Source organism: Panthera uncia, chromosome D1 (assembly GCF_023721935.1).
Source record: "Panthera uncia isolate 11264 chromosome D1, Puncia_PCG_1.0, whole genome shotgun sequence".
Taxonomy (NCBI): Eukaryota; Metazoa; Chordata; class Mammalia; order Carnivora; family Felidae; genus Panthera; species Panthera uncia.
Genome location: NC_064808.1, coordinates 63,461,607 through 63,473,727, shown reverse-complemented (window position 1 = coordinate 63,473,727; position 12,121 = coordinate 63,461,607). Strand labels below are relative to the sequence as shown.

Genomic DNA, 12,121 nt, shown 5'->3' with positions numbered 1-12,121 from the left:
AAGAATACCTAAGAATAAAGTTAACCAAGGAGGTGAAAGACCTATACTCTGAAAACCATACATTAAAGAAATTGAAGATGACACGTATGAAAACATACACCAGGCTCACAGACTGGAAGAATATTAATAAAATGTCCATACTACCCAAAATATCCACAGACTTAACACAATCCCTATCAAAATACCAAGAGTATTTTTCACAAAACTGTAACAAATAATCCTAAAATTTGAATGGAACCATAAAAGACTCTAAAGAGCTGAAGTAATCTGGGAAAAACAAGAACAAAGCTACAGATATCACAATCTCAGATTTCAAGAATAACTACAAAGTTACAGCAATAAAAACAGTATGGTACTAGCACAAAAACAGACACATATATCAGTGAAATAGAATAGAGTCCTGAAATAAATCCACAATTATTTGGTCAACTAATTTACAACAAAGAAGAATACACAATAGAAAAAAAGACACTCTCTTCAATAAATGGCACTGAGTAAACTGGACAGCTATATGCATAATTATGTAATTAGACCACTTTCTTACCCCATACACAAAAATAGACTCAAAATGGATTAAAGAACTAAATGTGAGACCTGAAATCATAAAATTTCTAAAAGAAAACACAGGCAGTAATCTCTTGGACGTGGGCCTTAACAACATATTTATGGATATATCTTCTCATGCCAAAAAAAGAAAAAAAAAAAAAAAAAGCAAAAATAAACCACTTGGATCATACTAAAATAAAAAGCTTTTGCACAGCAAAGGAAACCATCAACAAAACAAAAAGTAACCTACTGAATGGGTGAAGATATTTGCAAATTATATCCAACAAAAGGTTAATATCCAAAATATATAAAGAACTCAACAATAAAAACAGAAATAATCCAATTCAAAATGGCAGAGGATCTCAATAGACATTTTCCCAAAGAAGACATACAGATGCCCAATAGACGCATGAAAAGATGCTCAACATCACTCATCATCAGGGATGATCATCAAATCAAAACCACAAGTTTTGGAGAGGATGTGAAGAAAAGGGAACTCTCATGTACTATTGGTGTAAAGGTAAACTGGTGCAGCTACTGTGAAAAATAGTATGGAGTTTCCTCAAAAAATTAAAAATAGAAATACCATAGGTCCAGTAATTCTACTACTTGGTATTTACCCAAAGGAAATGGAAAAAAAGTAATTCAAAGGGATATATGCAACCCTATGTTTATGGCAGCCTTATCTATAAGAGCCCAGATATGGAAGCAAGCTAAGTGTCCATAGATAGATGAATGGATAAAGAGGAAGTGGTATACATATACAATGGAGTATTACTCAGCCATAAAAAGAATGAGATATTGTAATTTTCCACAAGGATGGAACTAAAGAGTATTATGCTAAGTGACTGAAGTCAGATACAGAAAGACAAATACCATATGATGTCCCTTATATGTGGAATCTAAAAATCAAACAAACCAACAAAAAAAAGGAGAGAGGTAGAGCGAGAGAGTGAGAGACATTCATAAATACAAAGAATAAACTGAAGGCTGCCAGAATGAGGAAGGCTTGAAGGGATGGGAGAAACAGGTAAAGGAGATTAAGAGATAGAAACTACCAGTTACAAAATAAATGATGGAAATAAAAAGTACAGCATAAGGAATATAGTCAATAATATTCTAATAATGTTGTATGGTGACGGTGACTACACTCATCACGGTCAACACTGAGTAATATATAGAATTGTCAAATCATTATGTCGTACAACTGACTAATACAGCATGTATGTCAAACATACTTCAATTTATTTATTTATTTATTTATTTAATTTATTTTTGGGACAGAGAGAGACAGAGCATGAACGGGGGAGGGGCAGAGAGAGAGGGAGACACAGAATCGGAAACAGGCTCCAGGCTCCGAGCCATCAGCCCAGAGCCTGACGCGGGGCTCGAACTCACGGACCGCGAGATCGTGACCTGGCTGAAGTCGGACGCTTAACCGACTGCGCCACCCAGGCGCCCCATACATACTTCAATTTAAAAAATGAGAAAAAAAAATTTTAAAGAGAGGTATAAAATTCCAGGAAAAAAAAAATGCTGTTCTACATTTTTAATCAAAAAAATGTAAATTAAAACCACAATAAAGTATTACACCCAAAAGAATGATTAAAACAAAAAAAAAGTAATAATGACAAGTATTAATGAGAGAGTAGAGTAACTCAAAGTCTTAAATACCACTCAACAGTGTACGAACTGATAACAATCACCTTGGAAAGTCAAGTCAGACAAAAAGGAATACCAGTGTATTATTTTATCCCATAGAGTTCAGAAAGAAAAAAGTACTAATTTTTATGTTGGAAGTGAGATGAGTAACTTTGGAGACTCTTTCTTGGTAACCAAAAAGGGGACATGAAAGAGACTATTTCTTGATCTGGCTAATGGTTACAGAAAACTACTCATTTGTGAAAATTCAATGAGCTGTCCATTGAAATTGGGTACTTTTGTTTATAGTTCAGTTTAAAAATTTATTAAAAAAAAAGAATAAGAGCAAAACAATTTCCAGATATATAAAAATTGAGAGTCCATACCAACAGATCTTTTCTATATGAACAATAAAGGATGTACTTTGGAAAGAAGCAAAACAATCCCAGACAGTAGGGTAAAGGGGTGGAAGAGGAGGCCAAGATACAAGCCAAATTATGAGCATACAGCACACCAAGCTAAGAAATCAGAGCTCCATAGCAATCTAAGAAGTTTTTAAGCCAAAAAGTGATTTGAGTGAAGCTATTCAGGTATGAACAAGTTTGCCTGGGCTTCCCCCTTCACTTGTTTTGCTACTTAAGATTCTTTTAAGACATAATTCGAGTATAATTTTTAGTAACCTGCACTCCACTCTGTGACCTATTCCTCTTCTGAATTTCTACAGCACCTCTTAGAAGAAGACAGAGTGTTTAAGGTACAGGTCTCAAATAGCCAGCTAATCGCAGGCTAGCCAACTGCAGTTAGAAAATTAACTCAAATACATGAGTATCCACTATTTATATGATTTTTTTATAAACAGTAGTCTGGGAAGTGAAGCTGTATGAAGTTAAAAAATAATAACCCTAGAGTCAGGCTCTGAGCTGACAGTGTGGAGTCTGCTTGGGATTCTCTCTCTCTTCCTCTCTCTCTGCCCCTTCCCTGCTCTCTCCCCCCACAAATAAATAGACATTAAAAATAATAATAATAACCCTAGACAGTAGATAAACAAAACAGCTGGTGGGAAGAGTAAATCCAAGTTTAATTTTGCTAATTTCTCTTTTGCTGATATGGTTCCAGAAAAAAAAAATCTATCATATGACAGGTATATAACATAGGTGTAAGAGTAAAAAACGTTCATGTCAATGTATTTACTACTTTGGTTTTTGAGGGACTGTTAGAATGATGACAAGTTTAAATTTCTTAAACACAATCATTTAAAAGTTGCTTTTGTAAAGAATACCTGGAAGGTTTCCATTGTAGTCCACATCTTCTATGCCGCATCCCCATTTAACTAGAAGCTGCAAACAGCCGAGCCTCCCATGAAAAGCTGCATAGTGCACAGGTTTCCATTCTCTCTTATCAGTCACACTGGGATCCTAGAGGTAACATTCACAAGAACTCAGTTTTTTTTCCATTTGCAGAAGAAACAATAAGTCAAGCAGCTTAATTCTGCAAATGAAAATTGGGGACTGTTCTTAAAAATATAAGGCAAACAACAAATTTAATAGAAAAATTTACTACTGATTTAAACATATGAGCTAATAAAATACTAATGAAATTTTATAAAATAGTCTTTTAAAAAAACAATAGCTAGTTTCATAAAAATAGTTTTTAAAAAGGGACTTAAAAAGAACCTGTGTTCTTGACCAATAAAATGAAAGGGATTTCTCAAATGATCCAATCATATCTTTGAGAGCATAAACAAAGAGTTAATGACAAAATAAAAATACTTAATAGTCCTTTAACTTTTTCTCAACTCTTACCACAATGTCTTCAATATGGTTAGTTCTTTTAAGTTTTTTTTTTTTTTTAACAACCACTGGGAAATATTAAAGTAAATATTACAATAAAGAAAATTTCTGGGGCACCTGGGTGGCTCTGTCGGTTAAGCGGCCAACTTCGCCTCAGATCATGAACTCGTGGTTTGGTGGTTTGCATTGGGCTCTGTGCTGACAGCTCATAGCCTGCAGCCTGCTTCAGATTCTGTGTCGCCCTCTCTCTCTGCCCCTCCCCCGCTTGCATTCTGTCTCTCTCTCTCTCAAAAATAAACAAACATTAAAAATCACTTTCTAAATTAGTGTATGAAATAAGTTACAAAACAAACAGGCAAGCACACAGAAATTCAGAAAGATTTACAATCACTGGTTAAGATGTATTTGAAAACTTCAGAATCTTCCCAGTTAAACTCTGAACTGACATGAAGAACCCACGGCCTCTGAAATACTTTGCACTGCTAAATTGGAGTTGGTTTCTATTTTTTAAAGTTTCTTTATTTTGAGAGAGAGAGTACACATGCACAGTCGGAGAAGGAGAGAGGGACGGAGGGAAGGAGGGAGAGAGGGCGTAAGGGAGAGAGGGGAAGAGTGAGAGTGACAGAGAGAGAGAATCCCAAGCAGGCTCCATGTTGTCAGCATAGAGTCCAATGCAGGGCTTGATCCCACGACCCTGGGATCATGAGCTGAACCGAAATCAAGAGTCAGAAGCTCAACTGACTTGAGCCACCCAGGCGCCCCTAAACTGGGTTTTTTTGAAGCTTTATCTAAATTATTGCTCCCATGTTTAAAGACAGAAAAGTTAAAGAGATATATCAAATTACTTCTCCAACGTCATATAAGAGATTTTAAAAGTCAAGAAGAGATAACCAGGCTACCAAATGCTACTCTACATATCTGATTATACATTCTCACATATTAACAAGAATCTCTTACCACTCCACTTCGAAGCATTATCTGTAAAGTGAAAGAATGTCCGTGTGTTGCAGCAAGGTGTAAAGGAGTGCATCCACGATCATCTTGAGCTGCCAGATTTGCCCCATTGATTATGAGAGCCTCAAAATAGATATATAAGAGTTTACATAAATATATATATATATATGCTAAATCATAAATGCAGATTCAGATTATTAGGCAAGCAATTTACCAACCTATAGCTAGATTACTATATAAATTCTTACACATGTGCCACAGGCAAAGTATGAGAAATTCTTAGCTAATACTAAGAAAACACTTGAGATCCTTTTTAACCTTGCCTAAGAGATATTTATAATACCTGATTTCACACTCTGATTTGAGCATGTACATATAATTTATAAGGCACGCTTTCAGGAACAGAGATTAATAATCACTAAATTAAATACTTTAATGCTAAGCTAATAAACTAAAAAAGTAAACTTCCACTATTTCAAAAGCAGTATCTTTTATTACCTGAGTTTCAAAATACTGTAAAAGGATTATTTATTAAAGTAACTAGCTCTAGCTCCAAATAAAATTTCTAACTGCATCTGAGGAAATCCCATCAGAATTTACAATTGGCCTAGTTTCTGTATATGGGTTATATCATATACATAGCCCATCTCTCTATATAGTATACCAAGTAATTGGTTTAAAAGAATTATTAGTTAATATTTTTTAATATTGTATTTCTTTAATGTTTGTTTATTTTTTAGAGAGAACATGAGTGGGGGAGGGGCAGAGAGAGAGAAACAGAGACAGAGAGAGAGGGAGACAGAGGATCTGAAGCAGGCTCTGTGCTGACAGCAGACAGCCCAACAAGGGGCTCAAACCCACGAACCTTAAGATCACGACCTGAGCTGAAGTCAGATGCTTAACCAACTGAGCCACCCAGGTGCCCCTAGTTATACGCCCTCAGACTTTGTTTCTTTTTTAACCAGTCTGTATTTACCAGTATCTTAGCAAAAGACTCAGTCATAATTCTTATCAAGTTTTAAGAATAGTCTCCATAATTAACAAACTAGTCAATAATCATCACAAACCATATTCTGAGTGTTTGCTGTGTTTTAAAAATCACTACAAAGAATATGAAGACATGTCAACCTAGGGAATTAGGACATACATAGAGACAAAGATCATCAACTATACAAAGAAGTCCTTGATAAGCAACAACTACACAGTATAGTACCAAAAAAGTACTACAAAATCTCTGAGAATGAAAAGAACAAAGGGAATGGTTTCATCTAATGATTAGAGGAAGGAAAGCAACAAGTAAAGCTTCATTCGACCCTGATGTTCCCTGAAGTTACTACGGTATTTGCTCTTCCATTGCCTACTTCTCAAACTAATACCTCAATGCCTCAACTTCAAATTCCCCTGCAAACCATGTGCCACCCCTAACACTACATGGAAATACAGCAATCTCGCCTGATAGTGAGCTCTCAAGTCCAATAGCATTTCCTTAGCTTCGTCCTGTAACTGTGATACTCTACCTAACTTCTTATACTTCCTCCTTCATTTGCACAGCCCTAATGAACCCTGGCTCTCCTATCTCCCACTTCTTCCTCTGAATTCTTTACTCATTTCTCCACTTCCTACCATCACTGCTAGTAACATTCTTCAAAATTCAATCCTCAATACTCCCTTCTCTTCTCTATACTTTATTACTCCTGAAATCTTTGTCTCCAGCACCCTTTTCAGCTGCTTGGACCTTCTGCACATGAATTACCTACAGGGCCCCTAAACAACATGTGCCAAACTGAACTCAACATTTTTGCTCCCATATCTCCCCTGCCTTTCAGATTTATGTATCTGTAGTGTCATACTTATCTGTCATTCTGTCTTTAAAATTAAATGAATTTAAATTTAATTTTAATTTTTAAAATAAATTTTAAACGAATTTAAATTTTCACTCTATTCTATCAATGCCTGCTTTGCAAGATGTCTTCAATCATTTTCTTTCTTTCCCAGTGCCACCATAAAATTTCTCCCTCTATGGGTAGTGATGACACCAAAAGTCTCTAACTGGTCTTCTTGCCTCCAAATCATCTCCTCATCCTAGGTAATCCTTGATAAATCTTGTTAGAATAATCTCCTGAAAAACTGCTTTCATTACTTCATTCCTCTATTAACGCTCATGTGCATGTGTACGTATGTATAAGTATGCATGTATTATATGTATGTGTAAGAGTATATATTAGTATGCATATAAAAACTCTGTCTCTTATACAAATTAATCTTTATTCTACTTCTAAGATATTTTACATACCTGGCTATGCACACTTAATTCATAATAGTATATAACAACAAAACATCTACAATTCAAACTCATATAATAGTTTATCCCCTGAACACCCTTATTTTTCCAATTCCAGTATTTCACATAGAATTACAGATAGAGGTTAATAGAATAAAATCTAGGTTCCAGTCCTGGCTTTGTCACTTACTTAGGCAAGGTACTTAACTCTCTGAATCTGTTTCTTTATCTATAAAAAGGGGAACACATAAGATTGTTACATTAAATGATGCGATGCATGGAAAACTGTAATTGACACATAAAAAGTGATAATCATTATTTTTATTTGCTCCTGATATAAACTCTACTTACAATGCTTCCTCACTATTTAACTTTCTGAAATCAACCTGTTCTTTTAGACTTAGATGAAGTTGTATTTCCTCCATTTATGATTCCTCTATCACCTTCCAATCATTAGAATCTTAATCATAGACTGTGCTCTGTATTGTTTTATAACTCACTGAGTAAATGCTTACCATTCCCAAATAGAATCTCAGGCTTCTTATACCCAGGAACTGTTTGCTTATACAATTTTGTATTCCTCCAAATTCCAGTTTATTTCAGTACACTGATTATATCTAGTTACTCTAATAAGCTAGATCCTGCATATATTAATGTGTAACTCTGGTAAAAAAAATTACATTAAATAAGAAATTTTAGACGTGGCAAGCTATGAAGGAGATAATCTGGGCATGTCTATGAAAGCCCTTAAAACAATCTATCAGATAGCCAATAACTTCAGAGATAAAAGGATCCCCAGTCTCACATACTTTGTTTAAGTTGTTGGTACCAAAATATCTGAGTCACAGAATTCGGTAAGTTCTTGTTTAGGACAAAGAACTAAATCTATGGATCAAATTATTAGAATAAAAGCAACAACCCAACCAAACTATGCTAAAGTAATTAAACTTACCAGTTTTTAAAAAAGTAACCAAAGTTATTATTACCTGCATACAAGCATCTTGGCCTCTGATTGCAGCTATGTGAGCTGCTGTCCAACCTCTCATGGTTACTTGGGTGATATCAGCTCCATGCCAGAGGAGCCAGTGAAGACACTAAATTAAGAAGATAATCATGTTAACAAGTGATAAGGCAAAACTGGTTTTTTATGTCTTTAGATCTTTGTTTTTTGTGGGGTTTTTTGGGGGTAAACATTAGGGAATGGTGGGAGCTATGGCAAAGTGAAGATGACGTTCCTTGCCCATAGAATGTAGATGCTACTTAATCCCAGCCAGTTGTTGCTGTAAGTGAAATGCTGATCCAAATCTTTTATTTCACCAATACTGTGTAAGCCGAACAAAACACATCTGTGAGTCAACTTCACTCAATGGCTGCCAATTTGCAACCTCTGTCATAGATCTTTAAAGGGGGCCAAAAGCTTCTGTCAGAGCAAACATTGTTATCCTGATGACACTAAAAAAAATTTTTTTTTTTAACATTTATTTACTTTTGAGACAGAGATAGAGCATGAATGGGGGAGGGTCAGAGAGAGGGAGACACAGAATCTGAAACAGGCTCCAGGCTCTGAGCTGTCAACACAGAGCCCAACGTGGGGCTCGAACTCACAGACCGTGAGATCATGACCTGAGCCAAAGTCGGCCGCTTAACCGACTGAGCCACCCAGGCACCCCCAAAAGAAATTTTTTTAAGTGGCTTTAAAAAATGGTTGAGGCAAGGGTTAGGGCACCTAGATAGCTCAGTAGGTTAACCATCCAACTCTTGATTTCAGCTCAGGTCATGATCTCACGGTTCCTAAGTTCCAGCCCTGCATCAGGCTCTGTGCTGACAGTGTGGAACCTGCTTGGAAATCTCTCTCTCCATCTCTCTGCCCTTCCCCCAACTGATTCGCTCTGGCTCTCGTTCTGAAACTCGAAACTCGAAAGGAAGGAAGGAAGGAAGGAAGGAAGGAAGGAAGGAAGGAAGGAAGGAAGGAAAAGAAAAGAAAAAGAAAAATGGGGCAAGGGTCAAATGCATCCTCATTTAATATTTTAATTAACATAGGTCTCAATAGATTACAATACTAGAGGTCTGAGCCACATACAGTATTACTGTCTTCATATGTTCAAGTTTGGAGATTCTATCTGCAAGAAGTTTCTTTTTAAAGAATTTATTGTCAGGGCACTTGGGTGGCTCAGTCGCTTAAACAACCGGCTTCAGCTCAAGTCATGATTTCACAGTTCGTGACTTCAAGCCCCACATCGGGCTCTGTGCTGACAGCTCAGAGCCTGGAGCCTGGAGCCTGGAGCCTGCTTCGGATTCTGTGTCTCCCCTTCTCTCTGCCCCTCCCATGCTCAGGCTCTGTTTATGTCTCTCAATAATAAATGTTAAAAAAAAAATTTTATTAAAAAAAAAAGAATTTATTGTATGGGGGCACCTGACTGGCTCAGTCGGTAAAGCATGAGATTCTCCATCTTAGAGTCATTAGTTCAAGCACCACACTGGGTTGGAACCTACTTAAAATTTAAAAAAGAAGGAGAGAAAGAAAGAAAAGAAAGAATGAATGAATGAATTGATTGTATCATTGGGATACACCGTCACATCAGTTATAGCTGCATCACTTGTTAAAAGGCTTTTAACATTTAGGTATCATTTGCCTGTCAGAGAGATAAAAGGCCAATAAAATATGATGACAAAAAAAAGGCTCAACTTCACTACTAATCACAGTAAGTTATCAATTTATCAACAAATATTTAGGGACAGACTACTGTATGCTAACACCATTCAGTTACAGGAGAATAAAATCATTGCAAACATTCATGTATAAGTTTTTTATTTCTCCTAGATAATATGTTTAAGCAGGATTGCTGGAACATAAGTAAAGCATATGTTGAACTTTATAAGAAACTACCAAGCTGTTTTCCAAAGTGGCTATACCATTTTACATTTCTACTAGCAATGTACAAGAGTTCCAGTTGCTCCCTATTCTTGTCAATACTTGGTAGTATCATTTTTGTTTTTGTTTTGCCATTCTAATAGGTATGTAGTGGCATCTGGCTGTGGGTTTAATTTGCATTTCCTTAATGGCTAATGATGTGGAACATGTCATGTGCTCAATTGCCATCCAATTGTCATTCAGTTGGTACTTTTGAAGTGTCTATCGAAGTCATGCACTCATTTTTTATTTGGGTTTTTTGTTTTCTTACTACCAAATTATAAGAGTCTCATATATTCTGGCTACAAGTTCTTAGATATATGATTTGCAAATATTTTCACTTATGTTTTCTCCCAGAAGTCTTACAAGATTAAGTTTTACCTTTGTTTATGATCTATTCTGAGTATATTTTTACATGAGGTGCCAAATATAAGTTGAGATTCATTTTCTCACATACGACTGTTCCATTGTGCCAGCAACATTTAATGAAAATACCATCTGTTCTCCATTGGATTGCATTTGTATCTTTGCCAAAAATCAACTGACCAATCAATAAGATTTCAGAAATGGCTAAATGAGGAGCTTGGCAAATCCTCCCCAAGAAGCAATGATAAAACCAGATAAAGTTTTCAAAAACAACAATTTAAAGACTATGGGAATTCATCAGAGGCATATAGCAAAATAAGAAGCATTTACTCAAGAAAATCTTCTGAATCTCAGTAACAACAAGTGGAATCTGTGGCAGATTAGCCTGAGACTACAACTATCCCTACCCCATAGCTATAGGGTACAGAATTTCTCCCCAGCTGAACAGCTCACTGTCTTGCTGGAGGGACTGAAAATTTCATGCCCAAGCACATAGTCAAAAACAATTCCAAACCCAAGTGGCCAACAATCTGGGAAAGCCAATATTAGAGCTCACCTGAAGTCACAATACTGGGTAAGACAAAAAACAAAAGACCTCCCATAAAACTAATAGAAACACCCAAGAAATTAGAGAGCCAGTGGGCCTTGCTAAGATTCCACTTATCCCTTGTAATCTAAAAGGCCATCTACATATACAAAGCTGCTTATTCTCAGGAAAGATTGAAGAGGGCCCAAGTTGGCTATATATCCCTGGCTAAACACATTATTTTAAAAAATTTAAATTAAAAAAAAAAAAGCAAAGTCAAGCTGACTTACAATAAACTGCTTGGACTTGGAAAACATTCCCCAAGCCACATCCAGACTCATCAGCAAAAGACAGAAACCTTACGGGCTCAAGGTACCTAAGCACAACCTCTGATCAGTCACTGATGCAATAGTAACCCCTAGGAAGCCAGGCTTAAAGATAACAAGAATTTTCTTTAAAAAAAAAAATATATTAAAAAAAAAAAAAGTTTGGGGGCCTGGGTGGCTCAGTCAGTTAAGCATCTGACTCCGGCTCAGGTCATGATCCCACAGTCTGTAGGTTCGAGCCCCACATCAGGCGCTGTGTTGACAGCTCAAAACCTGGAGCCTGCTTCCAATTCTGCATCTCCCTCTCTTTCTGCCCCTGCCCCACTCACGTTGTGTCTCTGTTTCTCAAAAATAAAACATTTTTTTAATTTATTTAAAAAAGTAAAAATTTTTTTAAAAAATAGTAAGAATTATTTTCATGTGTCTGTTGGCCATCTGGTTGTCTTCTTTGGAAAAGTGTCTATTCATGTCATCTGCCCATTTCTTCACTGGGTTATTTCTTGGGTGTTGAGTTTGCTTTGGATACTAACTCGTTATCTGATATGTCATTTGCAAATATCTTCTCCCATTCCATTGGTTGCCTTTTAGTTTTGTTGATTGTTTCCCTTGCAGTGCAGAAGCTTTTTATCTTGATGAGGTCCCAATAGTTCATTTTTGCTTTTATTTCCCTTGCCTTCGGAGATGTGTCAAGTAAGAAGTTGCTGCAGCTGCACTCTCAACAATAGCCAAATTATGGAAAGAGCCTAAATGTCCATCAACTGATGAATGGATAAAGAAATT

The 12,121-nt window shown here is 36.2% G+C and overlaps 1 protein-coding gene across 1 annotated transcript in view; it reads right to left on the bottom strand.

Moving 5' to 3' along the window:
* ANKRD42 (ankyrin repeat domain 42) overlaps positions 1-12,121 on the bottom strand; it is a 76,741-nt gene that overhangs the window by 47,464 nt on the left and 17,156 nt on the right. Inside the window, exons 5-7 of the mRNA XM_049640605.1 lie at positions 8,199-8,306; positions 4,935-5,054; positions 3,467-3,602 (exon numbers count right to left, since the gene is read on the bottom strand). Of these exons, the coding sequence (XP_049496562.1) occupies positions 3,467-3,602; positions 4,935-5,054; positions 8,199-8,306 (364 nt within the window). The remainder of the gene's footprint in view (positions 1-3,466; positions 3,603-4,934; positions 5,055-8,198; positions 8,307-12,121) is intronic.